Source organism: Budorcas taxicolor, chromosome 11 (genome assembly GCF_023091745.1).
Source record: "Budorcas taxicolor isolate Tak-1 chromosome 11, Takin1.1, whole genome shotgun sequence".
NCBI lineage: Eukaryota > Metazoa > Chordata > Mammalia > Artiodactyla > Bovidae > Budorcas > Budorcas taxicolor.
This window is the reverse complement of record NC_068920.1, coordinates 70371274-70392047: the sequence shown is the minus strand read 5'-3', so window position 1 is coordinate 70392047 and position 20774 is coordinate 70371274. Positions and strand designations below refer to the sequence as shown.

General features: G+C 51.1%; 1 protein-coding gene across 1 annotated transcript in view; it reads left to right on the top strand.

The window, feature by feature from the left end:
- The window catches only part of TET3 (tet methylcytosine dioxygenase 3), a 101452-nt gene extending 81577 nt beyond the window's left edge, over positions 1-19875 (top strand). Inside the window, exons 5-11 of the mRNA XM_052649277.1 lie at positions 469-562; positions 7901-8109; positions 9568-9718; positions 12227-12316; positions 12823-12960; positions 17203-17539; positions 18089-19875. Coding sequence (XP_052505237.1) covers positions 469-562; positions 7901-8109; positions 9568-9718; positions 12227-12316; positions 12823-12960; positions 17203-17539; positions 18089-19875 — 2806 coding nt within the window. The remainder of the gene's footprint in view (positions 1-468; positions 563-7900; positions 8110-9567; positions 9719-12226; positions 12317-12822; positions 12961-17202; positions 17540-18088) is intronic.
- The last annotated feature ends 899 nt before the right edge of the window (positions 19876-20774 follow it).

Genomic DNA, 20774 nt, shown 5'->3' with positions numbered 1-20774 from the left:
ATCTCGGAGCCAGTTTGTACTGGGAGGCCACTTCCCCCTGGCCTCAGCTATCTTTCCTCATCTGTTCAAATGTCATTTGGGGATTGTTGAAAGAGAGTAATAAGGATTTCCCCGTTTGTTTTCTTTTGTCTATTGAATTTTATTGACTTCATAAGTAGCTAAGACTGCTAACAGGGCTGATACAAATGCCTGTGTTGAGCCTTTGGTTTGAGTGCTCAGAGAGAATCATCAGAGAACTTGTGCCCTGGGGCAGGATGGAGCCAGGTAGGCCAGAGGCCTTGAGGTCTGTAAGTGGAGTTGTGTTCTCAGAGGCTCGAACACAGAATAAACGTTTAAATCTTTCTCTCCCTTCTCTGTTGCCCCCATAGTAACTAGAAACCCAAGTGGAAAAACCCTGAGACTTGCCTTCTTACCAGGACTCCTTTGGGATTCAGTTGTGCTAATGGTGGCTTCTGTCTTGCTCTCCAGGTACGGAGAGAAGGGGAAAGCCATCCGGATCGAGAAGGTCATCTACACGGGGAAGGAAGGGAAGAGCTCACGTGGCTGCCCCATCGCAAAGTGGGTACGTGTCAAAGCTCCACAGCCCAAACTGGACTGGGGAGTGGGGGGCAGACGTGTGCACTACCCAGGGAGCTATGAGCCAGCATCTGGAGCTGTCAGGGTCATCTTCCCCCAGCCTCAGCTGCTGGTCCTCACTTTGTTTAAATGTCAGCTCCTGATGTCCAAGGCTGGCCTTGGAGCTTCTCTAGTTGTTATGCTCAACTTGTACTGCCCCTGTGGTTCAGGGCTGCAGGGGAAGGAGATGCTGAAGCTAGCTGGAGACATCATCTTGCTCAAGGCTGGGCCCCACCGTGACTCCTCTGTCCCCTCCGTGTGCCTTGGCGCTGGGTGTCCCTGTCTCTCGTCCATAAGATCTAAGCCTCTGAGCACAATCAGGACAGCATTGCATCTGCTGACTTCTGAGCCACTGTTTCCTGTAGGCAGCCTGCGTTTCATGGCAGAGGGAGCACCAGTAACTCAGACCCCAGTTTCACCCAAAGTTTTCTGACCCATCCTTCCAGCCCTCATAGAGCACTTTAGAACCACTATGGAACCCGTGCCCACAGCAGCAGCAAATTTATCAGGTAGCTGTTTGCTCACTGCTTGATAGGGAGACTATGCATGGAAAATAGAAGGCTCTGTCCCTGTGTTCAAACTGCTTGTGATGTAGAGACAGCAGGAAGTAAGATCGTGGAGACTTGAATAATCAAAGTTTAACATTGAGAGGCAGGCTTAGTGCTGTTGTGTTCAGGGGCAAGGGATGTGAGGGGCAGGAGGAGTTCAGGCTGGGTCTTCCAGAGAAGATGGATAGGCATGGGGCCATATTAAATGGGCAAGGAGAAAGGTGGAAGCATTCCTGGTGAGGAGAGTCGTGTGGGCAAAGGCAGAAAGGTAGGGTGAACATACACTCAGCTCACCGAGTGAAGGATCGTAGTAACATGAGCTTTGTCAGACACTGTTTTTATCTGGTCTATATCCCATCCCTTTGCACCTTTACGTTTAATGAAAGTAACAGGTATCTAAACCTGAACTTTGGAGAAAGAAATGGCAACCCACCCCAGTGTTCTTGCCTGGAGAATCCCAGGGATGGCAGAGCCTGGTGGGCTGCCATCTATGGGGTCGCACTGAGTCAGACACGACTGAAGCTACTTAGCAGCAGCAACAGCAGCAAACCTGAACTACCATGTATCTATTTGTAGCAATTTTCAGACAGCACAGAATGATCTGGAAAAATCTGAAATACATAAGAGTATTCACAGGAAGAATGTTTTCCCCACCCTTGTGAAAGATGGTCATTACAGTAGGAGGTTAGTTATTTCTCTGGCTGATCAGGGTGGGGTGTTATCCCTCCCAGAGAACCCATCAGGGAAGTAGTCTCTTTCCCTTCCTCTTGCTAATTTATGTAGTAATTTATGAGGAATTCCAAAGTATCCGGCAAGAAACTAAAGATCCCTGGGGCATTGGCAGACTTTTCAGCTTCAGAAACAGTTGCCACCTTAAAGAAAACAGTTGGCTCTGTGGACAGTGTTGAGGATAAGAATATGCATCTTAGTCCTCAGACACCCATGGTGAAACTGTAGCTCTTGACCAGCGCTCATGTGTCTCTGCTGAGGGCTGGGGAGGAAGGTGCCCAGGTAAAGCATGAGATCCATTTCTGGGGCTGTGAGAGGAAAGCAGAATGAAGGCAGGAAGAACGTGGTCCTCAGAACTCTGGTCCCTCCAGGCTCTGCGGACAAATGCCCAGAGCTGGGCACATGAACGCAGTGCTTTGTCCAAAGGTTGGAATAGCTTGTGGATATCACCAAGCCTGGTGGAGTGCCCATTACCAGCGCCCATCTTCTTTCTTTTTGAAAGAAAAGCTCATATAGAAGGGAATACATAGTGATGGAGAGGTGAGGAAATTCCACATCTGATGAGTGAGAATGAAATGAGAGAGGAGGGAAATTTTGTTAATGAGTAGAGTGGTAGATCGTAGAACTCTTACAGTGGCAAGAACATGGCACTGCTGTGTCGTTTTTTGGTTTCTAACCAAATCCCATAGTGTGGTGAATTTCCCTTAATTTTTGCCTACACAGCCACCAAATACCCTGTGTATTACGGTTGTAGGGCTCATCTAGATTCCACCTCCTTGGAAGCTGGAGAAGGGACAGAGGTTCCCTTTCTGTACCCCCGTGTGGAAATGGCCCACAAATGCTAAGGACAGCTTACTCTTCGTGGCAGCACGGCCGTGGTCCGTCACCGTGGGGGTGGCAGCGTCCACCTCCCTGGGCTGGGCAGTGCTTCCTGTGCTCTCCCTGCTGCCCCAGCCCAGGTCTAGGTCCTGGGTTTTCTTTCCAGCCAGGGTTCGTGTCTGTGTTTGCAGCCATTACCTTCAGCTACAAGCAGTGTGCCCAACAAGCTTTAGATTTAACCAGCTGGGATCTTGGGTGACAAAGCTGAGGTGCATCATGGATGCCCAGCAGATGTGTGTTCAGAGAATGATCTAAGAAACCAGTGGCGACCGCCCCCCCGCCCCCCGCCCCCGCCCCAGAGAGCCTGCTGGTAATGTCAGATTTTAAGGTGGCCTGTACAAAGTGTGGAAGTCAGCAAGCGTGGAGATGAGGGAGCGATGCAGGTAGCATTCCAAAGGCTCAGAATAAATGGAGGCACACCAGACGCAAACGCTGCAGACACGTAAATGGGCTTTTGGTAGAAGAGCCATGGAGATGCTGCTCGGGCCAGCCTGTAATGGTAACAAGTCAGAAGGCAGATACTTGAAGGCCCACTGGCAGCATGGTGGAGCAGACTTAACTGGGGAACCCCAGTGCTGGAGCTAGGACCGAGGGTGAGTCATGGGGGCACAGGCTGGGGTTTCTGCCCGGTGCTCTGTAGGCTCAGTGCTCAGGGAGTCCCTGCCCCAAGTCCAGGTGATTTGTTTATGATCCTGTGATGGCGCGTGAGCCGTCTATGTTGCTGTGCTCTGGGTGTTGGTATGTTCGCACCTTACGTTGGCCTTTGACTTCTGCACTTTGTGTATTCCTTCCTGCTGGGTCCCTCCATAGAGTATGGGAGCTCCGCTTTGTCGCAGCTTTTTTGAGTGTATCCAAAGGCCTGTGAGGGTGTGGCCACAGGACTGTCTGCTCGTGCCTCAGTACATTTATGTGTGACTCGGAGAAGGCGATGGCACCCCACTCCAGTACTCTTGCCTGGAAAATCCCATGGATGGAGGGGCCTGGGAGGCTGCAGTCCATGGGGTCGCTAGAGTCGGGCACGACTGAGCGACTTCACTTTCGCTTTTCACTTTCATGCATTGGAGAAGGAAATGACAACCCACTCAGTACTCTTGCCTGGAGAATCCTGGGGACGGGGGAGCCTGGAGAGCTGCCATCTCTGGGGTCGCACAGAGTCGGACACGACTGAGGCGACTTAGCAGCAGCAGCAGCAGAAGCAGCAGAGACATTTAGGGCTTCCTAGGTGGCTGAGATAAAGATCTGCCTGCTGGTGCAGGAGATGCAGGAGACCCAGGCTTGGTCCCTGGGTCGGGAAGATCCCCTGGAGGAGGAAGTGGCACCCCAGTCTAGCATTCTTACCTGGAGAGTCCCATGGACAGAGGAGCCTGGCGGGCCGCGTCCATGGGGTCGAAAGCAGTCTGACACGACTGAGTACGCACGCGCCGGCAAGCGCGGACGGGAAACCCCTAGGGCACAGCCGCAGTCCGAGCTGTGACAGTGCAGCTGTCTCTGTGCTCTCCAGACGTGTGTCACACGTGAGCGTAATTAGCCAGCGCTCTTCTGAGGCAAACCCTAGTGCCTACTATGTGTGCAGACGCCCGTGAAATGCCCGGCTCAGTCTGCAGAACGCCAGCCGCACAGGGATATGATGATTGTCATTTCATATATTTACTGATCCACAAAAACAGTTTTACAAATAATGTTGCAGTCAATGCTTCCACCAAGGGTGGAGGTGGTGGGCACCATTACTGCTATGGCTCAAAGCAGGAACTCTTGGCCCAGATACGTTTTGTTTAGTATACAAGATGTCCTTTAAATTTTGAAGGAAATTCTGGTACATGCTGTCTTATGGATGAAACTTGAGGATGTCATGCTAAGTGAAATTAAGCTGCTCACTGAAGGACAATTGTACAATTCCACTTATGTGAGGTACCTGGCATAGTCAAATTAATAGACTCAGAAAGCAAAATGATTGTCACCATTGACTGGGCTCAGGGGAGAATGGAGGGTTAGTATTAAATGGGTGGAGAGTTTTGTTTAGGTAAATTAAAAGTTCTGGAGATGAAAGAAATTCTGGTGATAGTTTATATAACAACGTCAGTGTGCTTAATGCTAATGAATTGTATACTTAAAATGCTCAATTTTACATTATACATATATTTCCCACCATTTAAAAAATGAATTTTTCTTATCTTTAAAAGGAGAGATTTCATATGAAAATCTGGATTTCTGTTTTCTTCTTCCCAAGCTGGAAGGGGTAGGTGCACTTGGCTAGAATTCTCACCAGGCAGTGACCCAGGGAGAGAGGTCTGGCTTCCCATGTACCCTCAACTCCTTAGTTGCACCTCTGGCCTGCTTTCCTTACTGATAGTGCCTGCCTGGTGGCTCCCTCAGCATCAGCCTGCACTGATGTACTCATGACCAAGCCTGCCTCCAGCCCAGATACCTCCTGACCTCCAGACCCGTTCTGTTGATTCTGCTCAGAATAGCCACCCCAGTGTTCCAAAGTGCCTCCACCTCGGGGTGCTCCCTGCTACCCTACCAGGAAACACTGCCCACACTCACCCACTTGTCTGCACCACGGAATGTCATTTAAGACTTGTGCCTGGCCCTCAGCTCCTATAGTGAGGTGGTGCCAAAGTCCCCTTTCTCCTGAAAGTCTCTAGAGTCCGTGTCTTTTCCTGTTCATTCCCCATTGTTCTAGTTCAGACTTTATCCGTTTTGCTTGTCTTATGTCAGTGGCCTCCCCATTTCACCCCTCTCCCAACCATCTGCTCCCCCTTCTAAAGCATGTAACTATGAATGTAAGGGAGCCCCCTGCTTACTTTGTAGAAGCCCTGTCTCAAGTCCTTGTCCCTCCGCTTGCCACTCAGAGCCCTTCCCAGTCTTCCCTCTTCGCAGGCCCCCACATCTGATCTAGTCACAGAATTCCCTGGGATTTTTGGAGGGGAGATTCAGCCACCTCACCCCCCACTCCTGGACCCTTTGCGCTTTGTGTGAGCCAGGACAGTGTTTAGGATATGAGTGAAGAGTGAGGTGAGAGCCTGGGTGACTGGACAGCTGGACCCTGAGGAGCAGAGCAGCACCCCATGGCCTATGCTTTTTTTTTAGCAGTCTTATTGAGATGTAATTCACATACCATAAAATTCACTCATTTAAAGTACACAATTCAGTGGTATTGCAAATTGTTAAAACATACCTAACATAAAATTTTCATTTTAATCGTTTTAAATGTGCAATCGAGTGACATCAATTACATTCACATTGTTATGCAACCCATCACCACTACCTAGTTCCAAAAATTTCTCATCATCCCATCCTGAAACTCTGGTTGTATTTTTAGGTGTGCCTGGTCATATAGGTTTAACTTTCTAAGAAACTACCAAAAACTGTATTCCATAGCATCCAGGCCCTTGCTTTTTAACAAAAACCATGCAGATATGCACCATTTTCTCTGCAAACGTTTTAGGACAATGTAAAAATTTATGAAATTTTGGCTTATAATTTTATCTATAGATTTTATTCCTTTTGTTCAGTAGTTCAGTTGTGTCTGACTCTTTGTGACCCCATGGACTGCAGCACATCAGGCTTCCCTGTCCTTCATTATCTTCCAGAGTTTACTCAAACTCATGTTCATTGAGTTAATGATGCCACCCAACCATCTCATCCTCTGTTGCCCTCTTCTCCTGCCCTCAATCTTCCCCAGCATCAGGGTCTTTTCCAGTGAGTCAGCTCTTCACATCAGGTAATTAGAATATTGGAGTTTCAGCTTCAGCATCAGTCCTTCTGATGAATATTCGGGGCTGATTTTCTTTTAAGATTGACTGGTTTAATCTCTTTGCTGTCTGAGGGACTCTCAAGAGTCTTTTCCAGCACCACAGTTTGAAAGCATCATTTCTTTGGTGCTCAGCCTTCTTTATGGTCCAACTCTCACATCCATACATGACTACTGGACAAACCGTAGCTTTGACTCTACAGACCTTTGTTGGCAGAGTGATGTCTCTGCTTTTTAATAGGCTGTTTGGGTTTGTCATAGCTTTTCTTCCAAGGAGCAAGTGTCTTTTAATTTCATGGCTACAGTCACTGTCTGCAGTGTGTTTGGAGCCCAAGAAAATAAAGTCTATCACTGTTTCCATTGTTTCTCTATATATTTGCCATGAAGCGTTGGGACCAATGCCAAGGTCTTCATTTTTTGAATGTTGAGTTCTAAGCCAGCTCTTTCACTCTCCTTTTTCACCTTCATCAAGAAGCTCTTTAGTTCCTCTTTGCTTTCTGCCATTAGGGTGGTATCATTTGTATATCTGAGGTTGTTGATATTTTTCCTGGCAATCTTGATTCCACCTTGTGATTCATCCAGCCTGGCATTTCGCATGATGTACTCTGCATGTAAGTTAAATAAGCAGAGTGACAATATGCAGCCTTGATGAACTGCTTTCCCAGTTTTGAACCAGTCCATTGTCCCATGTCTGGTTCTAACTGATGCTTTTTAACCTGCATACAGATTTCTCAGGAGGCAGGTATTCCCATCTCTTTTAAGAATTGTCCACAGTTTGTTGTGATCCACACAGTCAAAGGCTTTAGTGTCGTCAGTGAAGCAGAAGTAGATGTTTTTTGGAATTCCCTTGCTTAATCTGTGATCTGACGGCCATTGGCAATTTGAGCTCTGGTTCCTCTGCCTCTACTAAACCCACCTTGTACATCTGGAAATTCTTGGTTCATGTACTGTTGAAGCCTGGCTTGAAGGATTTAAGCATTATCTTGCTAGCATGTGAAATGACTGTGATTGTGCAGTAGTTTGAACATTCTTTGGCATTGCCCTTTTTTGAGGTTGGAATGAAAACTGACCTTTTCCAGTCCTGTGGCTACTGCTGAGTTTTATTTTTATTCCTAAGTCTATGTAAATCACCAATTACTTAGGTTTTATAGTAGTAATTTTTCATTTTGCAGTTTAATGTTTTTCTTTTCTGAATTACAATGCTCCTTTAGTCTGTGTAGTTGCTGTCACCAGGGTGTGACACCCCTGGGACCCTGCCCGGAAGAGCTGCACCCTGGGTCTGTTGGGCAGAGGGGAGGGGGGTGTGGCATTCGCTGTGGCCAAGCACAGCCGCTGGCTCCTGTGGTTCCCAGCGCCCCGCCCCGCCTCCCCACAGGTGATCCGCAGGCACACGCTAGAAGAGAAGCTGCTCTGCCTGGTGCGGCACAGGGCGGGCCACCACTGCCAGAATGCCGTGATTGTCATCCTCATCCTGGCCTGGGAGGGCATCCCCCGCAGCCTCGGAGACACCCTCTACCAGGAGCTCACCGACACCCTCCGGAAGTACGGGAACCCCACCAGCCGGAGATGTGGCCTCAACGATGAGTATGTGGATGGTCCCAGTGGCGGGGGTGGGACACGGGGTCAGCACCCTGTGTGTTCCGCAGAGTTAGGACTGGGGTGGAAAGAGTGCTCACCCACAGAGCTGGCCTGAGGTCTGACCCTGGCTGGGGAGGGTCTCTTGACTCAGCTTAGCTCTACTTTCTGCCCCAAATGGGCTCTGAGGCTCTAATAACGATGACAAGTGTGGAAACGTGTGTGAGTGCCCCACTAATATAGGGCATCAGAGATAGTCATAAGACCTATCTTTACAGGATCCTCCCCATTTTTTAAATTAAGGTATTTTTACTTACAATAAAATTCATCCTTTGAGGTATACAGTTTGAGGAATTTGACAGATGTTTATAGCCGTGTAGCCACGACCATGGAGAAGGCAATGGCACCCCACTCCAGTACTCTTGCCTGGAAAATCCCATGGACGGAGGAGCCTGGTAGGCTGCAGTCTGTGGGGTCGCTAAGAGTCGGACACGACTGAGCAACTTCACTTTCACTTTTCATTTTCATGCATTGGAGAAGAAAATGGCAACCCGCTCCAGTATTCTTGCCTGGAGAATCCCAGAGATGAGGGAGCCCGGTGGGCTGCCGTCTATGGGGTCGCACAGAGTCAGACACGACTGAAGCGACTTAGCAGCAGCAGCAGCAGCTACCACCACAATCAAGACATAGAACAGCTCCTTCAGCCCCAAACTCCACCATGCCCTCTATAGCCTGGGGCTCCCCTACACCCCTGGCAACCACACACCTCGTTTCCTGTCTATGTAGGGTTGCCTTTATAAGAATGTCACATGAAGGGAACCGTGCAGTGGGTAGCCTCCTGAGTCCGGCTTCTTTTCCTGAGCACAGTGTTTCTCAGTTTCATCTATGGATGTGTGTATCAGGAGCTCATTCCTTTTCACCACTGAGTAGTATTCCACCATGTGGATGCATCACAGTTTGCTTATTCATTCCCCAGTTGAGGGGTATTTAGATTATTTCTGGATTTTATTAAGTGTTGAATGGTAATGTCAGTGTTAATGTCTTTAAAGGCCTGTCAGCACCTGGGCCTGCAGGAAACAGGCATGTTCAAACTCTGTGGTTCGCATTATTCTCCGCTTTGAGTGGTCTGTTTTGAAGCTGGTCAAGATATTAAAGTCATGGCAAAGTGTAAACCTGAGTGGGTTTTTGATTAGGTCCTTTCAGCCATCTCACACAACCCAGATGCTTCTCCCAGCAGCAGACTCTCAGACCTTCAGACTCAGGAGTGGGAGCCCAAGAGGCTACTCAGAACTGGTCCTCTGCCCACAAGGGTAGAGACTTGGGAAAGGAGTTGAGGGGAGGGAATGATGTCATCCCAATAGTGGGAGGCTGGCGGATGCCAGGCAACAGCAGGGCCTCCCCCTCAGGGAGGGGAAAATTCCAGAACAAAAAATGTGCTTTGGATGCCTAACGTGTTGTATGTTGCAGCCGGACCTGCGCTTGCCAAGGCAAAGACCCAAACACCTGTGGTGCCTCCTTCTCCTTCGGTTGTTCCTGGAGCATGTACTTCAATGGCTGCAAATATGCTCGGAGCAAGACTCCTCGCAAGTTCCGCCTCGCAGGGGACAACCCCAAAGAGGTGAGCAGAGCCCCATAGGGAGCCCAGGACCTTCCCACTCACCCTGTTCCACCTGCTGCCTCCAACAGTCCAGATGGCACACAGGATTAGTGCACTGAGGCTCAGATGTGCAGAAAATGGAACTTCCTTTTTTTTTTTAACTGACCTTATCTTGTAGTGAAATAAGTTATGTGATGTGATATGGAAGGATATAACAAATGAAAAATTAGACTTACCAATTACAGGTACCTCAGGCTCTTGCAGTTAGAAAAGTCTCCTTAAGGTAAATGTTCTGATTCCTCATTAGAATGTGGCCCTCTTAAGGGTTATCACTTCCGTCCATTCTTTGCAAGATATCTTCCTGGGTGTGAGGTGTGGCAGGAAGAGGGGCCTCAGGCCACCTTTCGGCTGTTGCTAGACTTCCCTCATCCTGCCTGGCCGCTGGGGACACGTCTCTGTGCAGTTGTCCAGTTGTCCAGGTCGTTGCTCTCCCCTACTGGACACGTGGTGTGGTCCTTGGGCACTGGACTGGCAGCCACATGATGTTGCCTCTAGGCCTGAGGCCTCCTTCTGCCCTCCGGAGCTTTTTCTCAACCAGGACAAGGGTCTCAGGGTCTCCTCCGCAGGCTGAGCATAGGCTGGGAGCCAGGAGTGTCCAGCCAGGCTGCCTCCCCCTCTGCCACTTCCCCTCTGTTGCCTTGGTTGGGCAGGTCATCCCGAGGGACTCTCCCCTAGAAGTCCAGAGGCAAAGCCAGGCACAGGCTGCAGTGGGCTCCCCATCCTGCCTCCCTGCCGAGCCTCCCTCCCTCCTTGCCTCTGCTACTGCAAGGACGGGGGTACTGGATCTGGGCAGTACCTTGATCCCACTTTCTACCTTCCAATTCTCTCCAAGCTCTTTGTACCAGAAGGGCTTCCCCCCTTTTCAGGGGGCAAGGACTCCTGGGGTACATTTTTTTTCCTAAACCACATATAAATTTCTGTGCTCAAACTTCCAAGCTCTGCTTTTCAGAAATAAAAGGAAGCAGCACGTCCAAATTTAGAAGCTCTTTTTTCTTCTTTCAAAGGCAGCTTTTTTGACTGTTACATAACCTAGTCTGAGTCTAATTTGATGCTAGACTTTTATTTATGGCAGCACCCTGCCTCCCTCAGAAGCAGCAAATGCAGTTGCTTCAATGAATGAGGGAGTCTCAGAGCCACCAGGAACTAGGAATTATCATGAATGAAAGCGGTACATGGAAAACAAATATTTCCTCTGTTCCATCAGCTACCATTTCCTGTGCGCCTACTAAGTGCTGGGTACTCTGCCCAGAAGCTCACGAGTATCGCAGTTAATCTTACGGCACCTGAGACTCTAGGCACTGTTACTGCTCCCTTTACAGGTGAGGCAGATGGCTTGCCTGAGGCTGTGTGGCAGTGATGGTGAAGTCAGCGTTTAACCCTGGCCTGTGTTTCCCCAGAGCTCACAGTCCTCACCCCTATGTTGAGCTGGCTTCAGGCCCCCTGTGCTCGTGGAAGCATCTGGAAGGTAGCCAGGGAGGTGCAGTGAGGCTGGCTGGTAGCTCTGCTGCCCCACTGGACAGACAGCTGAGCCATTGGTCTCACCCTTCTATTTCTAATTCTATGAGTTTGACTTTTTCCTTCCCTCTTCCTCCTCGTTCTTCTCTGTAAACTCTTCATCCTGTGCTCAAGGCTGGCTCGGAGCCCCTGTAGCCCTACTTGGTACCCTCAGTGGGCTAGAGAAAGGCTGTGAATACCTTAAACTCTCTGTTTGGGGGCTGCTTCATTGAGGTCAGCACTGTCTGGTGGAACTTTCTGTGATAATGGAAATGTTCTCTGTAGAGAACAGCCAGCCACAAGAACCACTTGTAGTCACTGAGCATTTGAAATGTAGCTAATACAGTGGAGGGGCTGAATTTTTTATTTTATTTAATTTTAATTAAAATTAACTTATGCTTCAGTAGCCGCACGTGGCTTGTGAACTAAACACCTGACATGGTGCGCATCCTAAAGGATAGAACGTTGAGCCTGTCTGTGTACTTGGCTCATGACGGGCGCTGGGCCTGGCTGGCTGTGGGACTCCTAGCGCAGGCCTCAGCCGCCCCTCCCTGCCTCTGTTTACCTGTCTGGACCACTGCAGGAAGGATCCACACTTGCTGCTCATGCCCGTACACTTCTGCCATCCCCTCCTCTGACCGGGGGTGTTGAGCGAGTGCTTAGTAAGAGCAGGAACCTGTTCTAGGTGTTCTGAGCGGCACTGGGCTGGAGCCTGGAGAGCAGGTGCTTGGTAGTCAAGGCGACCAGACTCTCAGGAGTGTCTTCTCTGGTGAGCTTCAGCATCTCCAGCTTTAAATCAGACCTGGCCCCATACCCTTCCCGGAGGAAACACTGTTAAGATACCTGACGGCCCCTTACTTCTTACCTTGCCACCGGGAGCCCAGCAGAGGTTCTAGAATGGAGGTGAATTTCCAGGGTGCAGAATTTACCAGGCGGAGCTGCTCTGGGGGTGTGTGACTATTCTTATCTCCACAGGAAGAAGTGCTCCGGAAGAGTTTCCAGGACCTGGCCACTGAAGTTGCTCCCCTGTATAAGCGGCTGGCGCCCCAGGCCTATCAGAACCAGGTACTGGGTCTTGGGCTGTTCTCTGCCCACGTGGCACCCCATCTCTGCCCAGCTCCCTGCTGTGTGGCAGTGGCAGAGTGGGCTCCTGACGGGAAAAGCCCAGCCAGTGCTACAGCAGCGATGTAGGTCTTTGTTAAGACCTCTTGTTTACACCAGGCTCACCACCCCCCAGACTGTCTTTCCTCTATCCTTAGTCTTTATCTTGGTCCCCTTCATAATCCGCCATGTCCTCTGCTCTGGTTTCTACTGAGGAGGCTTGAGTTTCTCTCACCAGTCACCTCTGCACTCCGTAGATGAGGCAAGGGGGACTTGAGATAACCCAGAAGGAAGTAACCCCTGCAGGGGCTTCAGCCATAAAACCTCCCTCCTGCAGCCCACGTACAAGACAGCTGTGTTCCTTAACCTCCTCCCTCCGTCCTTCCCTCTGTGCCCCTGGCCTCCCCCATGCCAAGTCAGGGCCGTTCATCTCAGGTCGCTTGAGCAGCTCTCCTTGGCAATCTACACAGGTGACCAATGAGGAAATAGCGATTGATTGCCGTCTGGGGCTGAAGGAAGGGCGGCCCTTCTCAGGGGTCACAGCCTGCATGGACTTCTGTGCCCACGCCCACAAGGACCAGCATAACCTCTACAACGGGTGCACAGTGGTAAGAAAGCCTGTGAGCTGTCACAGCCCCACCTATGAGATGATCCTGGGAGGGGGCACACACCTGCTCTGTGTGGATAGGTGGGCTCAAGGCTGGGAGCGACCCTGCCACACTGCCTGCTTCTGCCAACTTCTTTGGGAAATGCAGGGACAGGGCTGGTTTGGGTGGATGCTGCAGAATGCAGCCTCTTGGGCACCTAGTGTGCCCCAGTTAGCTGAAGTGTGTGGTTCCAGGTCTCTCTGAACACTTGGATTTAAGTCCAAACAGTCTCTTGACTCATTCATTGGGCAAATGTTTATTGTGCCCCAGATACTGCTCTAGATGCTGGGGAATAAAATGGACAGTGTGCTGCCCAAGTATGTGATATAATGTCCAGTAGCAGTGAAGGCTGTGAGGAGAAGATACGGCAGGGTAAGGGATGAGATGAGCACAGACGCTATTTTAGATGAAGTGGAGGGAGCCTTGTCTGGGAATGGGCACCTGAGCAGAGATGTGGACGTAAGGGACCGAATGGGTGGGGGTGGGGGTGGGGAGCTCCAGGACCAGCACAGGCGAAGGCTCAGAGGAGTGAGATTAGAGGGGCAGGCAGGGCTGGGGTCGCAGGGAGCATGGGGGGATGGGAGGGCTCTCGGTTGTGCTCTGAGTGTGATAGGAAGCCCTGGAAGGCCTTTCAGCTGGGAATGCTAAGATCTCACTTATAAAGTCAGAAGCACTCTCTTGCTCCTGCAGATGGAGAATAAAACATGTTGCAGTAGGGGTGGGTGGGGGAGAACCAGAGCAAGCAGGCCAGGTAGAGGCCGGGACAGTTGTCCAGAGGTGACAGACAGAGCTTGGGCAGAAGTGAGAATTGGGGTGGGGAGTAATTGGACAGGTTTGAGATGATTTTGAAGGCATAGCTGAGGGTATTTTTTGCTCATGGCCTGGACATGGGCTGTGTGAATTGCTTGAGCAACTAGGCAAGTGTTAGTGTTATTTACTGAGATGTAGAATATCAGGAGAAGACCAGTTTAGGGTGAAAATCAAGAATTCTATTTTGACAGACACAGACTCACAGACTTGGAAAACAAACTTACGGTTGCTGGGGAGTAAGGATGGGAGAAAGGAATAGTCGGGGGGTTTGGGGTGGACAGGTACACACTGCTGTATTTAAAGTGGGTAACCAACAGGGACCTACCATATAGGAGAGGAAACTTTACTCAATGTTACGGCAGCCTGGGTGGGAAGGGAGCTTGGGGGAGACTGGATACGTGTATGTGTATGGCTGAGTCCCTTTGCTGTCCACCTGAAACTATCACAACGTAGTTAATTGGCTGTACTCCAATATAAAACTAGAAAGTTCTTTTAAACATGAAGAAAATTCTGTTTTGAGACGCCTGCTAGATGTCCAGGCGGAAATGTAGAGTAGGCTGGGAAAAAGAAGGGTCTAGAGAAATGGAGGTGAGACTAGAGAGCACTCAGTGCATAATTAGGGCCATGAGCCTGGATGCAGGTCCCAGAAGAGTGAGTACAAGATGGAGAAGGGAGGAGGTTTGGGCTTGGGTGGGGGCACCCTGGAAGGAGTGATGTGGCTCTCTTCTCTGCTTTTTACCTAGGCTCTGGGAGACAGGGCCCCCAGGGGGCTGTGGAAGAGACAAGGGCACTGGCATGTTCAACTAAAGAGGAACTCCTAGGATCAGAACCCCATGGGATGAACGGCCCAACCCTAGGATTTCACTTCCCCATCTTGTCCCCCTTCCCCATGTTCAAGACCAAAAAGCAAGATGAGGCAGGCTTCTGTCTACACTGCACTGTGAGGATTTTGTAGCTGAAATACAGAGAAGGAGGGGGCCCTTCAGGGTTAGGAAAGGAGCAGGGAAGGAGGACAGACCACTGGGAGATAAGAGCACAGTCAGGTTATTTGGATCCCATCTCTTCCAGAATGAAGTGAAAAATAAGTTTTTTCCAAAATGAATAGTGGGTTTTTTTCCTACCTGAACAATTATTATAAAAAGAATTTAATAATATGAGAAAGCATGAAGTAAAAATTGCCTGGCGTCTGATAGATAACCTGTGTTAGCAGTGTGATGGCCATCCATTCAGATACCTGGATATGTGTGTATGTGTGCACAGCTGTATACATTTTACACAGGTGGATGTGCTGTTCCATGACCTTGCTTCCCTGAACTCAGGAGCAGGCGGTGGATAGCTTTCTGGGCTGGTGGATATCAGTTTACTTCAGCATGTTGTAAGGCTCTGTGTGTGGCCCTGTCACCGTTTACTTGCCAGTCCCCTGCGGATGGACAGTACTTTCAGACTCCTTTCCATAAACCACAGGGAGGGTGTCCTCAATACAGCTTTGTGCAGTGGCTCCAGGATAAGGACACTTACAGCCTTTGGCGTGCTAATTTGGCAGCTTACTGGGCAGCAGTAGGGTTGGTCAGGAGGCAGAGAGGGGAGAGAATGGCCCACAGCTTTATTGGGGATTTCATAAAGCGGAATGAGCAAAGCAGGATAAATAAGCTGAGTAAGTTTAGGGTGGATAGTTTGAATAATTTCTTCAGGCTCTGGGCTTTAGAGGTGGTCTCTGTGGGGTGATTTAAGACAGGGAGAGTATTTGGTGTGTGAGAGTTTGATAAAGGAGATGGTTGGGGTGGGATAGATTGGTTTATGTATCAAAGTTGCATTGGCAGGGGGTCATTTGCTGCCTATAGGAATTAGCTAGGCTTCCCAGGTGTCACTAGAGGTAAAGAACCCACCTGCCAACGCAGGAGACGTAAGAGATGCAGGTCAGTCCCTGAGTTGGGAAGATCCCCTGGAGGAGAGCATGGCAACCCTCACCAGTATTTTTGCCTGGAGAATCCAATGGACAGGCGGGCTGCGTCCATAGGGTCGCCAAGAGTCGGACACAACTAAAGCAACTGAGCGTGCAGTCTTAGGGAGGGTCAGTCCCTTCAAGATCAAGGCCCCAAATGTTAGAACATCAAAAATTCAGAAAATAAAATACAGTCAATACAAGAGTAAAAAGAGTAAACAGAAAGAAATCAGACCGCCTTAGTAATCAGAGAAGCATATTCCAGTGGCGAGATACATTTTGATAACAAGTGAAAAGTTTTAAATGAATGGCAAAAATGTCAACAAAAGTGTAGGAAATTTGAAAATTCTGCCAGTGTGAGTGAAGCATTGATGCTAAATCGTTTTGGAGCACAGTTTGGTAGTATGTGGCAGTTGGGTTCTTCATAGTGTTTATCCCAGGGAATTAAGTATCTTAGAAAATTCAGTGAAAGAATAGAAGTATTACTTACGATAGGAAAAAATGAGAAACAGGTTTAAATAGTCGTGAGGGATTAGTTAAGGAGATTAACACATTGATATAATGGAATAATATAGTGTGGCTCTTAAATCGTATTGGGAAAGAATATCTAACATGTAAGAAGATATACTGTGTAAGAAAAGGTTATTCTAAAACTGTGCATAATATGGGCTTCCCTGGGGGCTCAGTCAGTAAAGAATCCGCCTGCAATGCGGGAGACCTGGATTCGATCCCTGGGTTGGGAAGATCCCCTGGAGGAGGGCATGGTAACCCACTCTAGTATTCTTGCCTGGAGAATCCCGTGGACAGAGGAGCCTTGTGGGCTACATTCCATGGGGTTGCAAAAAGTCAGACACAACTGAGTGACGAAGCACACAGCACGTACATAGCATAAATGATCCTATTTAATTATTAAACAGTGAACATGTCTATGACCAAGTATATGTATGGGTTATTTCTAGTGGGTGGGATTATGGAGCTAATTTTCATGTCCTTTGTGTTGCTGTAAATTTTCTACCACCAGCACGTACAATTTTCAATTTTAAGAAGAAAAGGAGATGAGTGTTGAGGGCAAGAAGGACAGTGGTTGAAGCTCCAAGGTCTGGGTAATAACATGTCCTGGCAGTGATGACAGTGGAGGGCAGAGCATGTCTCCCTGTCCTGACCTGGTCCCTTTCTGGCTGTTTGACCCAGAGCCAGTCATCTCATCCCCTCTCAGCCTTGTTAGGCAAAGTGAATGGATGTGCGTTGAAAACTGTCAAGCAAACTCTAAATGTTGGTGATACCGTTACTGTATAAACCAAGACAAGTGTGCTTTTTAGATACTCTGAAAAGTGATAATGGATAGCTGGGGTTGGGACTGTCTGGGGAAGGGGACAGCCTTGTATGTGGGCTGCTCAGCCCCTCCCTCTCAGTGTCGGGCTCCCCCAAGCCCTTCTCTCTGCTTGAGGCAGGTCTGCACTCTGACCAAGGAAGACAATCGCTGCGTGGGCAAGATCCCTGAGGACGAGCAGCTGCACGTGCTCCCCCTGTACAAGATGGCCAGCACAGACGAGTTCGGCAGTGAGGAGAACCAGAACGCCAAGGTGGGCAGTGGGGCCATCCAGGTGCTCACCGCCTTCCCCCGTGAGGTCCGGCGCCTGCCCGAGCCTGCCAAGTCCTGCCGCCAGCGGCAGCTTGAAGCCAGGAAGGCGGCAGCCGAGAAGAAGAAGGTTCAGAAGGAGAAGCTGAGCACTCCTGAGAAGATCAAGCAGGAGGCCCTGGAGCTGGCTGGCATCACCACTGACCCAGGTGTGTGGGGAGAGGGTGCCCAGCAGGGGTGGCACAGCGCCGTCGGGTCAGGGGCCCCTTACCACCCCTCTTCCTGCTTTGAGATAGAATTCCAGACAGAAAAGTACTGGAATCTCTCAGCCATCTGAACCATCAGTTTTGTCAGTCAGCAACAGAGGACCCCAGACCTGATGGGAGGCACCTGGGAGACAAGTGCACAGAGGTCCCCCATCTTCCCAGAGGGCAGCTGAGTGTCCCCCAGCCCGCCCTCTCCCCTCGCAGCGGGGCAGCAGGGCCTTCGGTGTGGGGCAGCCCTGATCTCTGCAGCAGCTGGCACAGGGGCGCTTCAGTGAGGACAGGTGGGGGTCTGCTTGGGCTGGGGGGCCGAGAACTCTGCCAGCCGCTCTCCCAGGGCTTCCTCGGGGCCAGGCCAAGCTGAGCGGTGCCAGGAGCAAGCCCAGCCTCACACGTCTTGCCTGCCTGGCTGAGGAAATCTCTCAGGAGAAGAGGAAGCTTCTGTGGCGGTGGTTCTCTGTGCTCCTTCTCTGTCTCACCTCCTGTCTTCCTCAGGCCTTTCTCTGAAGGGTGGATTGTCCCAGCAAAGCCTGAAACCCTCCCTCAAGGTGGAGCCGCAGAGCCCCTTCAGCTCCTTCAAGTACAGCGGCAACACGGTGGTGGAGAGCTACTCGGTGCTGGGCAGCTGCCGGCCCTCCGACCCGTACAGCGTGAACAGCGTGTACTCCTGCCACTCCCACTATGCACAGCCTGGCCTGGCTGCCGTCAACGGCTTCCACTCCAAGTACGCGCTTCCGGCGTTCAGCTACTACGGCTTCCCATCCAGTAACCCGGTCTTCCCCTCTCAGTTCCTGGGTGCTGGTGCCTGGGGGCACAGTGGCAGCAGCAGCAGTTTTGAGAAGAAGCCAGACCTCCACGCTCTGCACAACAGCCTGAGCCCGGCCTACGGTGGTGCTGAGTTTGCCGAGCTGCCCGGTCAGGCTGTTCCCACAGATACCCACCACCCCGCTTCTCACCACCAGCAGCCTGCTTATCCAGGCCCCAAGGAGTATCTGCTTCCGAAGGCCCCCCAGATCCACCCAGTGTCCAGGGACCCGTCTCCCTTTGCACAGAGCTCCAATTGCTACAACAGATCCATCAAGCAAGAGCCAGTAGACCCTCTGCTCCACACTGAATCTGTATCCAGAGAGCCTGGCAAGATGGGCAAAACACCTTTGCCTGAGGCATCTCAGAACGGGGGTCCCAGTCATCTATGGGCACAGTACTCAGGAGGCCCAAGCATGTCCCCCAAGAGGACTAACGGCGTGGGTGGCAGCTGGGGCGTGTTCCCTCCTGTGGAGAGCTCTGCTGTTATCCCTGATAAGCTCGGTTCTTTTGGGGGTGCCTGCCTGACCCCTTCCCACTTCCCTGATGGCCAGCATCAGTGGGGGTTGTTTCCTGGCGAGGGACAGCAGCCAGCCCCCCAGCCTGGGGGACGGCTGCGAGGCAAGCCGTGGAGCCCCTGCAAGTTTGGAAGCAACGCCTCGGCCTTGGCTGGGCCCGGCCTGACTGAGAAGCCGTGGGGGGTACGGGCAGGGGATTTCAGCTCCGCCCTGAAAGGTGGTCCTGGATTCCAAGACAAGCTGTGGAGCCCCTTGAAAGGGGAGGAGGGGCGGATTCCAACCCCGGGGGCGAGCCAGCTGGACAAAGCCTGGCAGTCCTTCGGCATGCCCCTGGGCCCCAGTGAGAAGCTGTTTGGGGCCCTGAAGTCCGAGGAGAAGCTGTGGGATCCCTTCAGCCTGGAGGAGGGGACGACAGAGGGGTCCCCGAACAAGGGGATGGTGAAGGAGGAGAAGGGCGCCGGTGGGGCGGAGGAGGAGGAGGAGCTGTGGTCGGACAGCGAGCACAACTTCCTGGACGAGAACATCGGCGGCGTGGCCGTGGCCCCCGCCCACGGCTCCATCCTCATCGAGTGTGCCCGGCGGGAGCTGCACGCCACCACGCCCCTCAAGAAGCCCAACCGCTGCCACCCCACCCGCATCTCGCTGGTCTTCTACCAGCACAAGAACCTCAACCAGCCCAACCACGGGCTGGCGCTCTGGGAGGCCAAGATGAAGCAGCTGGCGGAGAGGGCGCGGGCACGACAGGAGGAGGCTGCCCGGCTGGGCCTGGGCCATCAGGAGGCCAAGCTCTACGGGAAGAAGCGCAAGTGGGGGGGCGCCATGGTCCCTGAGTCCCAGCATAAGGAGAAGAAGGGGATGGTCCCCACCCGGCAGGCGCTGGCCGTGCCCACGGACTCAGCAGTCACCGTGTCCTCCTACGCCTACACGAAGGTCACCGGCCCCTACAGCCGCTGGATCTAGGTGCCAGGGTGCCAGGGAGCCAGCGTACCTCAGCGTCGGGCCCGGCCCGAGCTGCCTCTGTGGTGCTTTCGCCCTCACGCCTGGGGGCGGGTTGGGGGTGCAGAAGTCTTTTTATCTATATATACATATATAGATACGCATATATATGTATTTATGGTCCAAACCTCAGAACTGACCCGCCCCACCCTTACCCACCCCCCCCCCCCCAACTTCCCCAGCACTTTGAAGAAGAAACTACGGCTGTCGGGTGATTTTTTTCGTGATCTTAATATTTATATCTCCACATTGGTTTTTTTTTTTTCCTCCCTTGTTTGGGGGGCTTTTATTTTCTCTTGTTTTTAAAACTCTATCCTTGTATATCACAATAATGGAAAGAAAGTTTATAGTGTCCTTTCACAAAGGAGTAGTTTTAAATTCCATTTAAAATGTGTATTTATTGGATTTTTTTTAAGTGACAATTGTAATGGTAAACGATCGGCAGGAAAGGCCAGAAGCACTCATTCCTGCCCAGTTGTGCTGGGCCCGGTGAGCCTGGCCCTCTTGGGAGATGACGAGGTTCTCTCAGCCATCGGCCCCTCATGAGCCAAGTGCAGGCTGTAGCCACCCACTGCGTCCCCCTGACAGACACCCTTCCCTTCGGGGAGGGAGCCCTCAGGACAGCTTCCATCCTCTTCAGTAGGATGGGAGTATCTGTAGAGGAACACCTGGGGTCCCTTTTCCAGTCACCGGCTTGGAGTCGGGTATGGGGGGCAGGCGCACCCCAGGCCAGGCACCTGAGATGCTGGCATAGATTTCCCCCGAAACCAGGTTGGAAGTAGATAGCTTCAAGCTTGCTAGTCTCCACACTGAATCCTCTCTGTCCGTTAGCTATCAAGTCACGTGGTACCGTGGTCCCCTCG